This window comes from Podarcis melisellensis (assembly GCF_964234715.1).
Source record: "Podarcis melisellensis genome assembly, chromosome: 17".
Taxonomy (NCBI): Eukaryota; Metazoa; Chordata; class Lepidosauria; order Squamata; family Lacertidae; genus Podarcis; species Podarcis melisellensis.
Genome location: NC_138534.1, coordinates 37,677,553 through 37,698,793, shown reverse-complemented (window position 1 = coordinate 37,698,793; position 21,241 = coordinate 37,677,553). Strand labels below are relative to the sequence as shown.

The following is a 21,241-nucleotide window of genomic DNA, read 5'->3' as shown; positions in this document are numbered from 1 at the left end:
TGAGCCTGGGAAAAGGGGGCAGCCCACGTGGAGGAAGCCCAGCTCGCCTCGCCAGGAAGAGGGAAGCCATGGGGCGCAAGCTGGACCCGACCCGCAAGGTGAAGCGCGGCCCGGGGCGCAAGGCGCGCAAGCAGCGCGGAGCCGAGGAGGAGATCGCTCGTTTCCTGCCGCCTGGTAAAATTGCGACACCCCCCCGCTCCCCACACACTTTGGGTTCGGCCCTGCGGGGTGGATCGCGGGCAGAGTATCGGCGCGGGTGGATCGACACCGGAGAGTGCACGTGCTGTAGAAACCTCAATCCGCGCGCATTTGTATAGCGGGGGATCTGGGATTAAGCTGCCTGGTCGGCCCCTGCGAGAACAGGATCCCGCGCATCGACGGGCCGTCGATCCTATGATATAGAATCATAGGCTTTCAGAGTTGGTAGGGACCGCGAGGATCACCCAGCGTTTCTCAAACGTGGGTCGCCAGCTGTTGTTGTTGGACTACAACTCCCATCATCCTTAACTAGCAGGGATGGCGGGAGTTGTAGTCCAACAACAGCTGGCCACCCACGTTTGAGAAATACAGTGGTACCTCGGGTTACATACGACTCCGCTAACCCAGAAATAGTGCTTCAGGTTAAGAACTTTGCTTCAGGATCAGAACAGAAATCGTGCTCCAGCGGCAGCAGGAGGCCTCATTAGTTAAAGTGGTGCTTCAGGTTAAGAACAGTTTCAGGTTAAGAAAGGACCTCCGGAACAAATTAAGTACTTAACCCGAGGTACCACTGTACTGATCTTGTCCAACCAACCCTCTTTAGTGTGCACCCACACGGGGCTCAAACTATCAGCATTATCAGCACCACACTCCAACCAATTGAGCTAAGCAATCCTTATGGTTCTGCCTTCTTAAGCGCATGACAACGTCCCTTAGGGCACTGCAATGGAATTCTGTTAGCTGCTGCAGTGGATGTACAGTCATACCTCGGGTTACAGACACTTCGGATTGTGTGATTTTTGGGTTGCACACTGCTGAATCCGGAAGTACTGGAACGGGTTACTTCCAGGTTTCGGCGCATGCACAGAAGCGGCGAATCACGACCCGCGCATGCACAGACGCACGGATTGCAAATGTGCCTCCGGCACGGATCACGTTCGCAACCCGAGCGAATAGTCTGTTTTCTGCCCACCTCTAGTGTGCTAAAGGTGCAGCCCCATGTATGCTTAACCAAAAACAAGCAAGTCCTGTTGGATTTGCCTCTTAGTTGCAGTGTTTAGGATTGCTCCACACGTGCTAGTTCAACTCTCTTCTTTCTCACAAGATCACTGGTGGCCACTGGAATCCGCCGTGCCTCCACCCCCGCATCTGCAGTAGGGATGATAGTAGTTTTACTTAACAGGGTTGTTGTTAGGGATCTGAAGGTGTTATTGTTATTGCTACCTGCCCTTCACAAACAGGGCCCAGCGATGTAAAATTCAGAATTAAAATCAGCTAAACCAGTTCACAGGGATAGGGTGGGTCCTGAAAACACACGTCTCAGATGTCAGAGGCCAGGGTAATAGGCAAAGGTAGCATAAGAGGCATGCTTTTAATTTTTGAAACTTGCATGGTTTCTGTAGGGTATTCCGTGGGTCTTTGCACTCTTGCACTGAAACTGGTGTTTCATGTTGAGTTCAGTGTCTTCTGAGCTGCAGCTCTTTGTTTTTAGTATGTATAAGCCTATAACCTGTTTTGCTTCTGGAAAAGGACTTTGTGTAGGCTTTCTTGGGGATGGCTGGATTCATCTTGCCTCTTCTGTTGAAATGTTCCCTCCATGGCTTTTCTGACATAGTGTTAGAGGCTGGGTAGCCAATGCGGTCCCTCTGTATGTGGTTGTACTACAGCTTCCATAGCTAGCCACTGACAAACATACTTTACATACTGGCTGGCATTTCTCCAACCCTTCTTTATTCCTGCTTGTGCCAAACGATGGTTTGGTCTTCTGAGAACGAGCCTTGGGCTCCCTTGCTCTCTTCCCCTTGTGCGTTGTCCACTATTTCCTTCTCGTTTGTTCACACAGGCAAACCATGGTTTGCACTTGTCTGCAAATGTGGGTTGCAAACCAGGTTTTGATTCTTCTTGGCAAGCAAATGTAAACTATGGTTCATCTGTCCCAACAAAATAGGGAAGGGTGGTTTGCTGCAAGCAGGAGCGTGGAGTAATTGATTGCTGTGTGCAAGGAGAGAAAGGAATGCGCAGCTCATGGGTCTGCAAAGCTAAGGTTACCAGATTTTTTCCCCAATGAATCCGGGAACACTTTAAATACATACATACATACTACATGTTTGGGACGTTGATGCTGCAGTGATGGCGGTGGCGATGGGCGGCCGCCGCCTTGACCTCAACCGCCACATTTCCCCTTCCTCCGAGGCTTCTGTCTCCTTTCTCCATGAGCCTGGGCAGCCCCTGAGTAGTTGGTTCATTGGTGGTGGGGAAGCAGTGCGCAGTGGGTCAGGCATGGAAGGCGGAGGAGGGCCGAGAACGGTGGTGGCGGCGAGGCTCGGACAGCGTGATGCCTCCCTTCCCATCGGAGTAGCCCCAATCCCACTCCTACTTGTGTGCAAGCAGGAGGGGGTAGGGATCCCTCAACTGAGAAGGGAGGCTTCCAGTTGCCTAACTGAGAGATCCCCGCCCCGCTCCTGCTTGCACACAAGTAGGAGTTGGGAGGCTGCTCCGCTAGGCAGCATGAAGCCTCCCTTCACAGCTGAGTTGCTGGGGTCAGGGAAGGTGGAGGCAGCCCGGAAGCTGCATCTTAGAGCCCCTGCACCACCATCATATGGGGACTTCCGAGCAGCTCCTGAAGCCAGCCAGAGCCAACTGCTCTGGGCTGCTGAGACTGCCGCTGCTGCATTTCCTGGGGACATTAGGTGAAATCCGGGGACATTCCAGGGATGGAATTTGTCCAGGGACTTATTCGCAAATCCGGGGACTGTCCCCAGGAAACGGGGACGTCTGGTAACCCTAGATCTTTCCATAATACCCAAACCATGGTTTGGGACAGCCTTCTATGTCAGCCCTTGCCTAGTAGCCATGGATGACAATGAATTGTGTGCAGCTGAGTGGGTGAATTGATGGAGAACTTCTCTGCTCCAGTGCAGAAACGTGTCAGGCAGCTGTTGTAGGAGAGATGGAGCCCTCTGTCCCTCTCCCACCAGTCCCTAGCTGGCTATTAAAAAACCGTGCGGCCTATTAACATTTGAGAGCTTATTTCACGAATCTGGATTGGCATTGCATCTGGGAAAACCGTAGCAGCTAGCTTTCCTTTCTTGCCCTGTCCCAAGGAGAAATGGGGAAAGAGAGAAGATCAGTGCAGAAAAGCAGCTTTGACACTTCCTTCGCCCTGTGATATTCATATCCCCTTCTCCTTTCTCTGGGTTTTGGGGGCAGTTTCAAAACTCTCAACAGGCAGAGATCTCTCCCTGGGGGTAATGGCATTGCGGCCCGGCAGCTCTGCCTCCCCGGTTGAGATTTTGTCCTATTTGAAATCACATTAAATGGAGTCGGAAGGCCTTGATGCTTCCTTGGTCTTTCTTGCTGTATTGCTATATCAGCCTTCTAATAATTTTAATTGTTCTTTTTCTCCTGCTCAACCTCCAGATTCCTCTGACAGTGCAAAGAAGCTTTCCAGTCATGCTCGACGAAGGTTGGTAGTAAAGGCGGCTTTATTCAGAAAGATACTTTGCTCTTATTTTTAAATAACACAGGAGAGCAAAATTTTTGCTGCATTGACACCTGCAGTTGTTATAACCTAATTTCGACTGATTTCATATCTGAAGTTGGTTTTGTTCTGTAAGCTCTAGTTTTTTTGCAATTCACATTTTTCACTTTTCACCATAATCTTTGTTTTTCACAATGCAAGAATTCAATATTTTATTAAACACATCGCCAAAGTAGTACAATATGAGTATAAATGTAAGTGACTTATATAGCATTGAACATGACATGTATATCTATGTACAGTTGGAGGTATGCAAAAAAATGGGGAAGAATTTTTTTTCCATTTTCTTTTGCATGAGATTTTTTCCACTGTTCTTATATGTTCTTTCAATGCTGATTTAAAATCTGAAATCGATTTTCATGTACATGCTATAGTTATCTTTCAATTTCCGACTTATTTACACATTTTTGTCTACTTGAAGAAGCCATGGTTCGATCTGAAAAATATAAATATTTAGGTTACAAAACTATAAAAATAAATAAAAATTAAGTTTGCAAAACAATAATTACCATGTGGTTAGGGTAGATCAACGTGTCAGTGTCCACTTATCCCCAGTGTAAATATGACGTATCGGCAAAAGTTGTAAATGGCAAGATAACTATAGCATGTACACAAAAATCGATTTCAGATTTGAAATCAGCATTGAAAGAACATATAAGAACAGTTGAATAATCTCATGCAACAGAAAATGGAAAAAAGAATGTTCCCCAGTTTAATGACTGCCCACCAAGGAGAGAGACTTTAATTCTTTGCTTTTTCCGGTGTTAACTGATTCATTAATGACATCCAGCATTAACTGATTGCATGAACAATATCTATCGACATGGATTTTATTAATGTTATCTGCTTTCTGAAGAAAATGATGTTAGAATGCACATTGTAAACTAGTGTGCTTGCCACTCATTACTAAGCCATCTTTGAGATTTGCCAGTAATTGTGTGGTTTGTTTTAGGCATGGCTCTCATGGTAGATTTGCTTCCACAAGGCAATGTGGGTTGAATCCTAAGGATTTGATTCTTATACTCAAGCAGTCCAGGTTAGAATTAGAAATGGAGAAACATAATTGGCAACAGATTGCCAGGCCTTGTGTTTTAATGTTGATTGTAGTTCATCTGGCTATGGTTAACTCTACTTTTATATTTGATATTCTTAGGAACTAAATAGTTGTGCTAGCAGGAACCAGCACAGAGTCCTGCTATTGCAACAGGATTAAAAAATATATATCTTCTAAATTATACTTGCTGCCATTTTTTAAAATATAGGCACATTCATCTTATCGTATATATTTTTTTTTTCCTTTAGAAAACATGATACCAAAATGACTTGAAAAAAATAAATGTGTCCTTGAATTCTGAAAAAAGTAAATGTGTCCTCTTACTGAATTCTTGGCTAAAACTTTCCTTAGTGTACATTGATTTATTTTGGTCTCTTAGCCATGCTTGCTTTTAGCTCATTCTCGTCTTATTTTAGAGCTGCAAAGAGACGAATCAAATCCACAAAGCCCCAGGCAGATGCAGAAGGCCCTGATCTCCAGACAGGTGAGGGGGCATCAAATTCATTTTTGTTCATCACTTTGAAGAGGCTGTTGTTGCTCTTCAGTGCCTAGTGCAGATGGATATAAAGACGAGCTACAGCAGGCTTCCTTAGCCTTGGCCCTCCAGATGTTTTGAGACTACAATTCCCAGCATCCCTGACCACTGGTCCTGCTAGCTAGGGATCATGGGAGTTGTAGGCCAAAAACATCTGGAGGGCCGAGTTTGAGGGAGCCTGAGCTACAGGTTGGTAGTTGAGTGTTTCCTTCCTTGTGAAAACCAACAGGGGTGATTCCCTGCAGACATTGGTGTCGATTCCAGCAGGATTTCTGTACTCCCCACAACCTCCAGCTGCGCCCATTCCAGCACCCTGTTCTTTTATGGGTAGTCTCTTGAGCCTCAGGAACAACTTTTCAAGGTGTGCAATAGACTCCGTCTTCATCTGTTCTGCCTCTGCAGGGATTTGGGGATGCTCTCTCTTATAATTCAAAAAGGTAACAGTGTTGGTCCGTATTTGGCAGTAACCCTAGAATTCAGGCACCTTAAAAATCAGCAGATGTATTGTGTCACAAGCTGTCATAGCTAATAGCAAACTTTCGTCAGATGCTAGAAGATTTTGAGTTCAGGGCAGCCTCCTGTCTGCTTCTGGTGTCTCAAAGGAAGGAAATTCCTTATTGATTCCACATGCTGTAACAGTCAGGAGATTACAAACAAAAAACCCTCACAATTATGCACCTCTTCCCCTCCCCCCAAAAAAGTTCTTTATGTATCTTGCTCTGTTTTCAACCCCAAAAAGAAGCACTTATGCCCTAAACTCTCAACCACAGGTTGAAGCTTGCTCTTACTCCCATCTATTAACTGACAAAAGTCCTAGTTGATAGAAGTACTTACACCAGATCGATGGCAACTTGTGCTCTGGGAGGTGGACCTGATCTTTGAGCTCAGCTGTTTATTCTGGTGGCAGGATTGCTTCCTGCGGCATACGACCGACCTGCCAACATCGTCTTTCGCTTCCATTCGTTTTTAATGTGTGACATTTTAATGTATTTTTAATCTTTGTTGGAAGCCGCCCAGAGTGGCTGGGGAAACCCAGCCAGATGGGCGAGGTACAAATAATAAATTATTATTATTATTATTCTGCAAAGATGTTGTTTTTGTAAATATTTTTTTATTCCTTTAAAGACACGGCGCCATATTTTTGTGCTCCCAGTACGTTTCCGAGCACAATTCAAAGTGTTGGTGCTGACCTTTAAAGCCCTAAACAGCCTCGGCCCAGTATACCTGAAGGAGCGTCTCCACCTCCATCGTTCTACCCGGACACTGAGGTCCAGCGCCGAGGGCCTTCTGGCGGTTCCCTCACTGCAAGAAGCCAAGTTACAGGGAACCAGGCAGAGGGCCTTCTCGGTAGTGGCACCCGCCCTGTGGAACGCCCTCCCACCAGATGTCTAACTACCAAACTTTTAGAAGACATCTAAAGGCAGCCCTGTTTGGGGAAGCTTTTAATGTTTAATAGGTTATTGTATTTTGGTGTTTTGTTGGAAGCCGCCCAGAGTGGCCGGGGAAACCCAGCCAGATGGCTGGGGTATAAATAATAAATTATTATTATTATTTCTAAGGACTTCAGGTTCTCACATGTCTTTGATTCTTCGCTGTTTTAATCTTGCGTTTCATATTTTGCAATACCTGCTGGCCTTTCTCTAAAGTGCCTCCATACTTGGTTTGAGTTAGGGGCCTTGAATACTTGGATTTTTCTCAGGAAACCGAAGTACAAGGCACTCTTTAGAACAGGTACAACTACAGCTGCTTCAGAACATTTCTTCTTCAAGACCTGTTCTAAATAGTTCCTTTCGGTCTTGCTTTGCAGCTGCAGAGACGCCTTTGTTGAAGGCCGCAAATGGAAGAGCGGCCGCACAAGATGGCCGCCAGCGTGGCTTCAGCGATGGCAACGCTTCTTGGCTGACTCCTTCGGCCTCAGGAAAAAAGAGACCGAGACCCGAAGAGAGTGATGAAGAGGACAGTGAAGCACTTGATGAGAGCGGCGGAGATGATGGAAGTGAGGAAGAGATGGTGGACGACTACGGAGATCTGTCTTCTGATGACGAAGAGGAGGTAAGGATTCCTTGGCCTTCCATGGGTGAAAATAATTCTTCCTGTTGGGTGGGAAAGAGTTTGCGTTGTATAACTCAGCTGTGACTTGGTAAATCTCCCATCTGAATCTTCAGTCTACCGTGAGGTATTAAAAATAAATGGTAAGTAACTTAAACTGATGGAATATGCGCAGCTTGCAGATCTAACATATAGAATAACAGAACGAGAAGAAGATTCGTTTAAAGAAGATTGGAGAATGTTTACTGAATATATGGGGGGATTGTGTACGCTTGGAAACGTGGGCATCATTAAGACAAATTCAACAGTATAAATAAGTTTTGATGAAATACTGAATGGTTTACATAAAATAGGCAGGGATTTATGATATGTAAAATGAACCACAGAAAGAGAAGAAGGAAAGTCATTGATACTTTAAGGTTGTATAGGTGAATGTTCTAAATTGTAAGAGCGAAAGAGAGAGAGAGTAAGTGTCTTTAAAAAGGAAAGGGGAAAAATATTTCAGTAAGAAATGTGCATATTGTGCCACTACCCTCACCCTTGCAACTGCAGAGATGTTTGTGGCATTGCAAGTAGGTGAATGAGTCATTTGGCTCTTAACCTGCTGCTTCTCTGCTGCAAATAGATTTTTGCATCGCCCGCAGCTATTGATGCTTCTGGCTCTGCCAGTGAATGTGTTTCCCACCCCCTAGAATTCAGACAAGGTTACCTTCCGTAAAATAATGGACAGAAAAGAATTGCCAGTGCAGGCAGTGGAAAACCTTTCTGCTTATGAGAATCTCTTGTTAGCATGCTTCTCCAAAAATCTTCAGTACTTCATCCTTCTTAAAATATTTATACAAATGCTATATATTTATATATATAAAAATTAGGGGTTTCATTTTCACCCTCTGCACGCTGCACCAGTGAGGCTGAGTTGTTGATTCCTGGGGCCAGATGTCAGGCAGCAATGTTCAAGGCCACGTTAAGGAGGAATGTGTGTGTGTTGCCTGGGAGGAAGCAAGATCTGCTTTTCTCAGGCAAAGTGTCACTCAAGAGGTACCAGAAGGAAATGTTTGAAAACCGATGAACGACCATTATTGATGGGCAGAAGAGGATTTACTCTACTCGGCTATTTTGAAGACAGGTTATAACAACGTATAAAAGCCATAGCAGAAATTGGTGATGTGTGATGTGTAGGGAGAAGGGGTGAATGTATTTTGAAAGGGTAGTTGGAAAAGTTGTTTTTTGGGGAGCAGCAAAATGAGGGAGGAAAATAGAGGGGACACCTCTATATAGTGGGTGGGAAGTCAACTTTTAAATTTGTGTTAATTTGGTGGCAATTTGTTTAAAATTATGGAATATCGATAAAAATAATTGGAAATGAAATACGAATACAAACCAGCATAAACAGATGCGTGAATCTGGAAGATAACAATCCATGTGTCTACTTACAATGAACAGTGTCGATTTCTCCACTCTGCAATTCCTGCTGTGAATCTGTGTTTATCCCTCTTGATGTGTGAGGTGTATATCTGACATCTGATTAAGCTGCTTCTCTCTCTCCTTTGTGTGTGTCTGTCTTTTTTTTTTAATTTAAACTCAGCTCTTGCCTATAGAACAAGCTGCCCAAAAAGAGAAGCTGGAGGGGTGAGTAAACCAAGAGATTTAGATTTTGTGGGCTGACGAACCCTTCACCCTTTTAGAGCAGGAATTGCCAGCGTGTCATTGGACTCGCATCAGCCCTCAGCCAATGTGACTAATGCTCAGGGGCGGTGGGAGTTATAGTCTACCAATATCTGGAAGGCACAAGATGGAGGCCAGTATGGTGCAGTGGTCAGTGTTAGAAACTCAGGTGTATAATCTATAAATGCCAATTGGCACCTTAAACCTAGGCTGCAGTCGCCACAATGGAATGTCTAGACACCATTCCCACCCCCCCATTGGACTTACGATGATGTTTCATTCCATTTTTATATCGCTTTATATTTTCAAAAACAAATCTCAAATTACAACACATTAGGTAAAAGGTAAAGGGACTCCTGACAACTAGGTCCAGTCATGGCCAACTCTGGGGTTGCAGCGCTCATCTCGATTTACTGGCCAAGGAAGCCGGCGTACAGCTTCCAGGTCATGTGGCCAGCATGACTAAGCTGCTTCTGGTGAACCAGAGCAGTGCACGGAAACGTTGTTTACCTTCCCACTGGAGTGGTACCTATTTATCTACTTGCACTTTGACATGCTTTTGAACTGCTAGGTTGGCAGGAGCAAGGACTGAGCAACGGGAGCTCACCCCTTCACGGGGATTCGAACTACCGACCTTCTGATTGGGAAATCCTAGGCTCTGTGGTTTAACCGACAGCACCACCCACGTGGTTATATCAAATAAAACTAATTCAAGCTTCAAGAAAAGTATTTCAGATCCTTCTCCAAATGATATTTTGCTTTCCCATATTTATTTACCTACTTAATTTATAGAGCTGCCCCGTAGTTCAGAAGTAACTAGGAACCCAGTATGGTGTAGTGGTTAGAACAGGGGTAGGCAAACTAAGGCCTGGGGGCCGGATCCGGCCCATTCACCTTCTAAATCCAGCCTGCAGACGGTCTGGGAATCAGCGTGTTTTTACATGAGTAGAATGTGTTGTTTTATTTAAAATGCATCTCTGGGTTATTTGTGGGGCCTGCCTGGTGTTTTCACATGAGTAGAATGTGTGCTTTTATTTAAAATGCATCTCTGGATTATTTGTGGGGCATAGGAATTCGTTCATTGTTTTCTTCAAAATATAGTCCGGCCCCCCACAAGGTCTCAGGGACAGTGACCCGGCCCCCTGCTGAAAAAGTTTGCTGACCCCTGGTTTAGAGTATCGAACTAGGACCTGGAAGATCAGGGTTCCAGTCCCCACTCAGTCTGAAGCTGGCTGGGTGGCCTTGGAGCTAGTCACAGCCTCTTAACCTACCTGACAGGGTTCTTGTAGAAATTAACTGATGAGCGGGGAGAACCACGTACTCCTTGAGGAAGACAGTGGGACATAAATGCAATAAGTAACCTCTTCTGCATTCTTGCTTAAGAAAGCTAGAGGGACCAGCTTGGATGGAGATGTCAGTCGCCAAGACGGGATCCAAAGAACTCCACGTGGTTGCAATTGGACTGGCGCCTGGCTAATTTTCAACACTGGTAGCGGTTAGAGCAGGAGTCGGCAAGGCTTTTTTCCCCAAATTTTTTTTATTGGTTTTCACAACATTATAGACAAACAAACATAAACCATAGCCTTATTGAAAATTACACTTATTAACATTGTTAAGTGACTTCCTTGCTTCCCCTTGGTTGAATTTCATTGCATGCCCTTTTAACGGTTTTCCAAATCACAGTTCTTATAAAACTTAACTTAAATATTAACATCCTTAGATCTTCACATTATGAAATTAAACATATTAATTCATCACTTAACATAAATAAAATCCTAAGCCAATTAAGTATCTGCAAGCTCTTTTCAGTTAATTTAACTTAACAAATTTAACTAAGTAATCATTAAATTTAATCCACTCTTCCTGATACTCCTCCTCCTTCTGGTCGTGGACTCTTCTGGTTAGGTTGGCTAGCTCCGAAATATCCATTATCTTCATCTGCCATTCTTCTATTGTTAGTAATTCTTGGGTTTTCTCACTTTTTAGCTAGCAAAATACAAGCAGCGGTTGTGGCATACAAAAATAATTTAACATCTTTCTTGGACAATTCCAAACCTGTTATTCCAAGAAGAAAGGCCTCTGGTTTCTTTATAAATGTATGTTTCAACATTTTTTTCAATTCATTATAAATCTTTTCCCAGAAGTTTTTCACCTTGGGACAGGAGTCAGCAAAGCTTACCTTGCCTGGGCTGGTTCACTGCCGCGGAGCCCCCTGGTTTAGTGCAGCGCAGGGTTTAGTGCAGCACAGGGAGACTCACGGTTTGGGGGCAGCATGGTGGCCGGTAAAACGACCCCTGTGGGCCGCTTGTGGCCCATGGGCCTTAGGTTGCTGACCCTGGGTGAGAGTGTCGGACTAGGACCTGGCATGCCAGGGTACAAATCCCCACTCAGTATATGCTCAGTGCCTCTCAGCCTAATCTACCTCACAGGGTTGTTGTGCGGATTAAATGAGGAGGGGGAGATCCTTAGCGAAAATGTGGGGTGTAAAATAAAAGACTGAACCACATTGGCTACCCCTGAACAGGGGTATGCACTCTGATGAGTGGTAAAAATCTCCTGCTGAAATGCTTCCCTTTCTTGGATGCAGCCCGGCCTTCAGCGACGATGACAGTGGCAGTGAGGATGAGACGTCGCCACGGAAACGGGAGGCAGCGCAGGAGCAAAGCAAGGACACAGACCTGCAGCTCAACGTGGACACAGAGGAGAACTTTGTGCTTCCTAGCGGGCAGGAGATTGAGAAAGAAGATATCCTTCCTCTTGGTTGGAGATGGGGGCGCCTACATGTCTTGGGGGCGAGAGGGGAGATGTGCCGTGTTGCCCTGGGCTGTCCGCCTTAGGTTTCCTTGAACGCCTTTTCCTCTGTGGCCCCTTCGGCCTCCTTGGCGATGCAGCGGGGAGCGAACCTTTCTCAGGCCAAAGACCACGTTGACCCAGCGCCAACCAGCGGTTGTCACATGTCAAAGTGGGCATGGCCAATCATTTTTTTATAAAATAAAGGACAGATCTTGTAGGGGGTGTTGCAAAAATCTTTTGGCAACACAGCAGGAGTCCTTTGGGGGTGCTCATTTAAAACACGGTTAAAAAATTTTAACGGAGAAATTGTGGGGGGCCTTGGCATAATAAATTATTATTATTATTATTATTATTATTATTATTATTATTATTATTATTTGAATTTATATACCACCCTATTCCCAGAGGTCTCAGGGCAGTTCACAGAACAACATCAAAATATAAACTATATAATAATTTTAAAAACGGCATCAAAATCTCACAGTGAGGAGAAGTTGTCAAAAGAAAAAAAAATCCTTATTTTTGTGATTGATTAAGAATGGTGGGAGGCTTGGAGAACAGCCCCCCAGAAAACCATTTGGTATCACAGCAGGAAACCTTTGAGAGCAGCAAGTTTTGGGGGGGTTTTAAAATTACAGGCCCCACATGCAAGCTAAGCACCCACATTGTAATGGGAATGAGTGTCTGGGAGCTGGGGGATCTCCTGGTTCAGATATCTAGCGCCTTCCCTTCGCTTTGAAACTCTTTGTTCGCAGTAACGGAGTGGTACCGTATTTTTCGCTCTATAAGACGCACCAGACCACAAGACGCACCTAGATTTTGGAGGAGGAAAACAAGAAAAAAATATATTCTGAATCTCAGAAGCCAGAACAGCAAGAGGGATCGCTACACAGTGAAAGCAGCAATCCCTCTTGCTGTTCTGGCTTCTGGGATAGCTGTGCGGCCTGCATTCACCCCATAAGACGCACACACATTTCCCCTTACTTTTTAGGGAGGAAAAAGTGAGTCTTACGGAGCAAAAAATACGGTAATTCCGGCTTGCTTTTACAGGGCTGTTTCAAGGAATGCCAACATGTGTGCAGGTCCTTGAATTCTTAGCTGCTCCAAAGTGTTGCGAGGATCAACTTTTCCGCTCCAGAATATACAGTATGGGATCAGTGCTTTGTAAATGTAGCATTTCTGTATGTAACAGCGTGTTTTTGTAATATCTTGCCTTAAGTTGTCTGTTTCTGCTTCTTTATGGTACACTGCTTGGAGATGTTTTTAATATATTAAGCAATCTGGAAATTAAATCATCTAATCAGAAATCAGGTGGGCCCCCTGGGTGGTCTGACTTGGGACCAGGCCTCAATCCCTGCCTCTTCTGTTGGTCCTTAACATCCTGATCACCTGCACAGCCCCCTGACCTGCAGCTCATTCACCAGCGCATCAAGGACAACATAGAGGTGCTTCAGGATTTCAGTGCGAAGCGAGAGGAGGGGCACTCGCGGCAGGAATATCTCGCCCTTCTGCGCCGGGACCTTGCTGCTTACTACTCTTACAGCGACTTCCTCATCGAGAAGTTGATGGAGCTTTTCCCACTCTCCGAGGTACTTTGCGTTATTGTTATCCTAACCAGTTTTCTGCCTGGATAATTTCTTTCTAGGGATGTGGGTGGCACTCCTGTGGGTTAAACCACAGAGCCTAGGACTTGCTGATCAGAAGGTCGGTGGTTCGAATCCCCGCGACGGGGTGAGCTCCTGTTGCTTGGTCCCTGCTCCTGCCAACCTAGCAGTTCAAAAGCACCTCAAAGTGCAAGTAGATAAATAGGTACCATTGAGGCAGGAAGGGGAGCACATCGGAGAGAATGGTGTTTCATGCCTGTCCTACTTGTGGGATTTTTCTCACAGGCCCCTGGTTAGCCACTCTCAGAATACAACTGCTCATAGGTGGCTCTCATGCCTTATTTTGGTCTTTCTCTCTTCACCCCTCCCCACATTTAGCTGGTTGATTTCCTGGAGTCCAACGAGGTTCCTCGGCCCGTGACCCTTCGCACTAACACGCTGAAGACACGACGGCGCGACCTGGCTCAGGTGTGTAGCTGGTGGAGAGCCCCCCACCCTCAGGTGAACCCTGGTTGACAAAACCTCACTCGGCTTCTTTCCCCTTCATCCCACAGGCTCTGATAAACCGTGGGGTGAATCTTGACCCCTTAGGAAAGTGGTCCAAAACCGGTCTTGTTGTGTACGACTCCTCTGTGCCTATAGGTGAGTAGAAGGCTGTGTTATCTTTCTCTTCACACACACACACACACACACACACACACACACACACACACCCCTCCAAAAAAACAATAACACCGCCACATTTCTCAGCAGCTGGTTTCTCATGGCTTTGCTTCTTCTCCCTTCGCTACCAGGTGCCACCCCAGAATATTTGGCTGGCCAGTACATGCTGCAAGGAGCATGCAGCCTTCTCCCCGTCATGGCTCTGGCCCCCCAGGAGAACGAGCGCGTCTTGGACATGTGCTGCGCCCCAGGAGGCAAGACCAGCTACATAGGTACTGGTGGAGGGTTGGGACTCGACCTGGAGGGTGGAGAGGGGTCTGTACTGCCATCTTGTTGGCTCCCAATGGACCACAAAGCACAAGAGTGCTGCTCTGCCGGCTAAGAGGCCGTCTTGCTGAAGGAAACTTCAGCTGGAGCCTGGGCTTGGGGAAAACTAGGCCACAACACAACAGAACCTCAACTGGGCTCTTTGGGAGCCCCCCCCCCCAATATTTTTCCACTGAGGGGAGAGGTAATCTATTTCTAAATATATGCACCAGGGCTATATCGGACCCTGAGATCATCCTCTGTGACTCTTCTTCATTTGCTTCCTCCACGAGAGGTCCTGATGGTGGCGACACAAGGATGGGCCTTTTCTGCAGCGCTTCCCATTTGTGACATGCTTTCCCCAGGAAGTCTTGCCTGGTGCCTTCATACATCTTTAGGCACCAGGCAAAAATGTTCCTTTTCAACCAGGCCTTGGGCTGACTGGCATCCAATGTCCTTTTAAATGTGTTGTGGGAAGGGGGGGGCTATTGGTTTTGGTTTTGTTCTTATTTTTTATTATATATTTTTGTCTTTTTTATATTGTCTTTTTTTTTGTTGTGAACCACCTTGAGATCTACAAAAGTGGGGCGGGTATACAAATTTAATAAATAAATAAATACTAAGTCCTAAGAGAGCCAGTGTGGTGTAGTGGTTAAGAGCGGTGGACTCGTAATCTGGTGAACCGGGTTCGCTTCCCCGCTCCTCCACCTGCAGCTGCTGGGTGACCTTGGGCCAGTCACACTTCTCTGAAGTCTCTCAGCCCCACTCACCTCACAGAGTGTTTGTTGTGGGGGAGGAAGGGAAAGGAGAATGTGAGCCGCTTTGAGACTCCTGAAGGGGAGTGATAAAGCGGGATATCAAATCCAAACTCCTCCTCCTCTTCTTGTGCTGATGTCTGATGCCATGGCTGTGTCCCAAGAGAAACCTGCTGCAAGTTGACCTGTGTTTTTGGAGAAACTAATCCCACCTGCTCACCTTTGCTGTGTTTTTGGGTCACTGGGAGATGACAAGTATGGCTCATTTGACAATTTTGAGCTTATCTGCAGACTCTTCTACAGGGGCCCGCAATTTGCCTTGCTTCTTGTTTTCCTGAGTTGTTGATTTGGGAATTTAGCTGTTTGTGGGGTGCAGTTCATATTCCTTTTTCAGCTGACCATCTAGCTTAGGGTAAGAGATTGAAATAAGGGAGGGAGTAGAAGTTGCCTCCCATTCTTAGCGCTCAAGTGAGTCATTCTCCAAAGACCTTGCCTGTCCCCCTAGTGGAGGGGTACCCGGAAAATCCACATGTAAGCCCAGACTTTGATAGGTACAGAGCTGCCTAAGGAGAGAGGGCCTCAAGGACAAGATATCTGGGAGAAATTTTAAGTCTCTAATGATCAGGGCTGGAGGGAGACCTGTTATTCCTTTGCAAGCACTAACCCATTTGCGTCCTGCTTTGGCAGCCCAGCTGATGAAGAACACGGGTGTGATCCTGGCCAATGACAGCAATGCCGAGCGTCTGCGCAGTGTGGTGGGCAATTTGCACCGCTTGGGAGTCACAAACGCTGTTGTGAGCAACTGTGACGGGCGCCAGTTCCCCAAGGTATATATGCTTGCGCAGGAGGTGGGTTGAGGGCATTGGGTTTTGTTTTGTTTTTTGATGGCTCTGACCTTTCTTGACCCAGTGGATTCCTGGCGGGGAAGGTCCACTTTGTGAGGAAGCGGGTACAGATGCTGTCTTGAAACTTGGGGCAGGATTCCACCAGTGCAGATGGAGACACGGCAAGAGTGACAGTCCCTCAAGTTGAGTTGCCTGCCACTTCCTTTCTGTGCTGGGCGGAGAAGGAATCCCCGAGTGTTGGGGTTGGGCAGGAACAGTTGCCACTGTTGTTTCTTCTGCTGACCTGGAAGGTTTTAAGATACCCATTTGGTGTCCAGGCGGCCAGCCCAAGAGAGGGAGAGACCATGTAGAACTGAGGGAGAAACGTCCTCCTGAATGCATTTTTCTTTCCCAAGGTACTAGGTGGCTTTGACAGGGTCCTGCTTGATGCTCCATGCAGTGGAACGGGTGTTATTGCAAAAGACCCCACGGTTAAAACCAATAAGGTGAGTTGGGCCTTAATCGCTGCAGTGGGGCATTGGGAGGGGTCTGTCAGGAGCTCGTCCTACGCTCGAGTAGGACCCTGGCAGAGACACATACCCAATTGGCATGTTCCTTCCCTCCTGGTCGATCGTTCGGGAACTTCAAAAGCTTTCTTCTGCCTGAACATCACAGCGACCAATGGCAACAGACATTGGCACACTTAGCTTGCGTGACAGACCTCAGCAACTCAGCATTTTGGCTAATCTACTTTATTTACATATAAACGCACACGGAGCACTGCAACATGGCTCCCTCTCTCTCTCTGACATCAGACAGCAAAGAGAAAGAACAAAGGACAATAGTCCTACTTAATGGAACACCGTAACAAACATCCTGTCTCCGTCACTTCCCACTCTGTGGAGTCAAAACATATACCGTCATGTGATAGACAACAATCCCATGACTGCAATCTGTGTGCAGAAAAAGAGGGACTTGGAGCTGCACATCTGCTTCATTTTATTTCTTACCAAAACCTCTTTGAGGATATTTTTGGGGAAGTGAGAGAGGTGTGTTGACGGCAACAATTATATCACAGATTACTAAAGGTACAAGAAGTGCAAGAGGATGCCAGCATGCTTGATGAATAAAGTCAAGGAAGCAAAAAAGAGGCAAGAAGGCCTTCATTTTTAAAAGGATGGCAGTGTGGCCCAAACGAGAATGAAATTAAGCACAAGCTCTGGCGAAACAAATGTTACGGTGACAACCAGGCAGGCAGCGAACAGTTTGACCATTGTATAACTAAGTGCAAGGATTATAGCACGAGATGAGGGAGCTTACAGAGAAGCTGAATTGTTTATTTCTTTCTGCCTGCCTGCACTTCCAAAGATGCTTAGCAGTTGCCACACCTGAACTAGTTTTGTGGGGAGGGAACCTGAAGAACGAAGTCGAACAGAATGCAGTTTTAGGGCTAATGGGCATATTCTTAAAACTTAACCAATTGCCAGGATCCAGGTGGCTTAAACATAATAGTTTTTGAAAGAACTCAAGATGTACATCGTAATGACACAAGAAGACGCTTATACCCAATCACAGCTTTGGTGTGATCTTTGCCAAAGGCTCTCCCAGGCCTGAGGCCTGCTGACTAAGATCCTTCCAGCTGGTGATGCCAGGGCCTGAACCCTCTGAAGCATTCTGCATGCCAAGCAAGAGTTCTGGCTCTTGTGGCCCCTCCCCAAACTCTGGATTAAGTAGTGACAGAAAATGCCTTCTAATCTCACCTCTGCCATGAATTTGCTGGGTTGCATTCAGCAAGTCGTGTCTCATCCTTAGCACCTCAGCGCCACCTACAAATGGGAATCACAGTGGGAGGAGGTTTCTTCAAGGGCTGTTGGGAAATGTAAACCAATGGTGGGAAGTGGGTGTCCCTCTAGGTGCAATGGAGATTCCAGTTCCCACCTTGACAATTGGGACTGATGGGAATCAGCACCATCTGCAGAGCCGCAGATTCCCCATCCCTGGTATAAACAAAGTGCTCCTACATGAACATTTCATGTGCGTCTGCCTTGTTCTTTCAGGATGAGAAGGACATTTTGCGCTGTGCCCACCTGCAGAAGGAACTGCTGCTCAGCGCTATTGACTCGGTTAATGCCGCCTCAGAAACCGGGGGCTACATCGTGTATTGTACATGTTCAGTCATGGTGAGTCTTCTTTCCCCTGTTTAGTCTTCGCAGCCCCAGGCAATAGAACACCCCTTCCCAGTAGGAAGCTTTAAGGACGCGGGTGGCGCTGTCGTCTAAACCCCTGAGCCTCTTGGGCTTGCTAATCAGAAAGTTGAATGTTCGAATCCCCGCAACTGAGTGCCCTTTGCTCTGTCCCAGCTCCTGCCAGCCTAGCAGTTCAAAAGCACGCCAGTGCAAGTAGATAAATAGGTACCACTTAGGCGGGAAGGTAAATGGCGTTTCTGTCATGGTGTCCTGTTGCGCCAGAAGCAGTTTAGTCATGCTGGCCTCATGACCCGGAAAGCTGTCTGTGGACAAACGCCGGCTCCCTCGGCCTGAAAGCGAGATGAGCTCCACAACCCCATAGTCTCCTTTGACTGGACTTGGGGTCCTTTACCTTTACATTTTTAAGGAATCTGACCGTCCATTGTCTGTGTTTGACAGGTGGAGGAAAACGAGTGGGTGGTTGATTACGCCCTGAAGAAACGCAATGTCCGCCTGGTGCCGACAGGCCTGGACTTTGGCAAGGAAGGTTTTACCAGGTGTGTCTCTCTAATCCTAAAGCTGGAATGCAAGAGCAGCTCATGATTCTCATTGCTCTCAGCAACTCACAACGTGCAATCTTTGTGTTCCCCTTGACACTCAGGTTTAGGGAGCGCCGTTTCCACCCTACCTTGAAATCCACTCGCCGCTTCTACCCTCACACCCACAACATGGACGGCTTCTTTGTCGCCAAGCTGAAGAAGTTCTCCAACGCCATTCCCAAGCCTCCAAAAGGTAATGGGATGGAGGGTTTGCCTCATCAGCAACCTTTGTTTTCTTGCCAAACAGACGCTCCCACAATTCTGTGTCCTGGAAACCGTTTCTTGGCTGCCAGTTACGCAGTTTTGCTGAACTGTTCACTGCAACACTCTGATCCTGTTGAGCTTTAGTCAAGTGGTAATACTTTTGTTTTGAAGCGGCGGGGTTGTGGCATCTAGCATATATTTTTAGCTTTTTGGTTCTGCTTTAAATATAACCTGGAACAGAGAGAAAAAAATGTGAACAGTGAGTGATGGTGCTTGCGGAAGACGTTCTTCTTTTCCCAGCAGCCTGTTTTTGCTCTTAATTGGTCTGCATCTTTTGGTTGGGCAGGATGTATCCTTTTTTATGTTATTGCAGGATGAGCATTTTTAGTTAATAAAGGTTTTTATGTGTTTTAGTTTGGTATCGTAGGCTTGTTTCTCTTGAAGGAAGAAAGGAACAGCCGAGATACATTCCAGACTTGGGCTATATCAGCGTTTTGCAGTATTTAGCTGCTGATATATCACAATGTTGAGAACCCGATATCGCCCAGCAGCATACGTCACTTCCCATCGCTTCACATGACCAGATCATAATCATCATCATTTATTATTTATACCCCGCCCATCTGGTTGGGTTTCCCTAGCCACTCTAGGCAGCTCCCAACCGAATATTAAAAACACAATACAGCATTAAACATTAAAAACTTCCCTAAACAGGGCTGCCTTCAGATGTCTTTTAAACGTAAGATAGTTGCTTATTGCCTTGACATCTGATGGGAGGGCGTTCCACAGGGCAGGCGCCACCACCAAGAAGTCCCTCTGCCTGATTTCCTGTAACCTCACTTCTTGCAGTGAGGGAACCACCAGAAGGCCCTCGGTCCTGGAACTTTGTGTCTGGGCCAGAACGATGGCAGTGGAGATGCTCCTTCAGGTATACAGGACCGATGAGGGCATAAGTGGCAAACACCCAAATCTTACAGATAGTCCCCTTTCTGGGCTCAGAGCCCAGCACCCCAAGCCCACAGATAAGAATAATGTCAAAACAAGCCTATTAGCTTATAGCAAAGCAAGAGAATATAAACATGATGAGCTCATTGCTACAACACCTAACAATTAATTGGGGGGGGGGTATCTTGCCTACCAAGATGGCATTCGCGGAGCTTCCAGAACCTTGGGTTCAACACAATGCTCTCCCTTTTCTTTGTGGTCCTTGGCTTGTTCCCACCCTGCTCTCTCTTTCCCTGCTGATCCAGTGTTGCTGCCATTGTTCTGGTCTAACGCTTGCTTCTGTTTCCAGACGAAGAGCCGAGCGGGGAGCCAGCCGTGCAAGTAGCAAAAGAGGGATCTGTTGCAGCACCAGCTGAGCCGCCGGCTAAAGCGGGGAAAGGTGTTGAGTCGAAGGCCGTTAAGAAGCAGCCTGCAAAACGGGGACTTTCTGCCAAGGCGCAACCTGCAAAAGGAGAATTGAAAGGGGATGAGCAGAAGAAGAAGCTTTTGGTCTCACGGCAAGGCTCCTTCCAGAAGCGGTCCAGGCCCTTGAAGGCTGCTCGGCCCTCTCCGGGAGGTGCGAAAGCTCGGCCAACCCCCAGCAAGAAGCGCAAGATGCACCGAAACCATCAATAGGGAGGAAATTGCATTGTTTGGTGCTTCTCTGACAGCTGCCAGACAACGCTAGTAAGACTGGCAGGAGATCCTCCCCAAGGCACTTTGCCCTGGCAAGACCTGTGTCAAGTTGGCGTTCGGGCACTCTCCTCTGCACACCGGGGCTGACGTAAAATATTTAATTTTCTTTTAGCCCTCTTGGAAGGGCAGAAACTGTCTGAATTTGTCAGTCATTAAAAGATTTTCTACCTGGTCGTGTGGCATGTTGGGTGTAGGATTTTATTTCAAGTCTCAGTATGGTTTTTATTTTCATTTTTCCCCACAGCTGAAGTAAATACTGTTTGATCTAAACTAAAAGGGGGAAGGGGGTTTGGTGGGGGAAGGAGACAGTGGGGAGAAACGGAGAGTGGCAAGGAATAGGCTCTGGCAGAGCCCACTGGGCATGTACTTCATACAAACAAGTACGGATCCCAGATCTCGGAGTGCTTATGCTTTTTGTGCTGCCTTTTCGTATTTTTAAGAATAGGCACGTCTTCTGACTACTGAGCTGTTATGGGGAGGGATACTTCCCTTCCAGTGTTGCAACACCCGTCTTTTGACCAATAAGGCAAACAAAAGTCCAGTTACATTGCCCCTTCATCAAGGCCCACAGTGTAATGGAGCACC

General features: G+C 46.5%; 1 protein-coding gene across 1 annotated transcript; it reads left to right on the top strand.

Moving 5' to 3' along the window:
- Positions 1–4: 4 nt before the first annotated feature.
- NOP2 (NOP2 nucleolar protein) lies at positions 5–20,829 on the top strand. The gene is made up of 16 exons (XM_081895003.1): positions 5–174; positions 3,619–3,664; positions 5,210–5,277; positions 7,136–7,380; positions 8,963–9,006; positions 11,630–11,787; positions 13,225–13,424; positions 13,818–13,907; positions 13,994–14,081; positions 14,234–14,374; positions 15,851–15,990; positions 16,404–16,493; positions 18,045–18,167; positions 18,633–18,730; positions 18,835–18,965; positions 20,271–20,829. Exons 1-16 carry the CDS (start codon positions 69–71, stop codon positions 20,594–20,596), a joined length of 2,094 nt encoding a protein of 697 aa, XP_081751129.1. The 5' UTR covers positions 5–68; the 3' UTR covers positions 20,597–20,829.
- The last annotated feature ends 412 nt before the right edge of the window (positions 20,830–21,241 follow it).

Excerpts from the sequence above, each read along its gene's own strand:
- NOP2 (XM_081895003.1), top strand. The coding sequence starts at position 69 with ATGGGGCGCAAGCTGGACCCGACCCGCAAGGTGAAGCGCGGCCCGGGG. Across the intron at positions 13,425-13,817 it reads AGCTTTTCCCACTCTCCGAG|CTGGTTGATTTCCTGGAGTC; the intron begins GTACTTTGCGTT and ends CCCCACATTTAG. Across the intron at positions 16,494-18,044 it reads CCACGGTTAAAACCAATAAG|GATGAGAAGGACATTTTGCG; the intron begins GTGAGTTGGGCC and ends TTGTTCTTTCAG.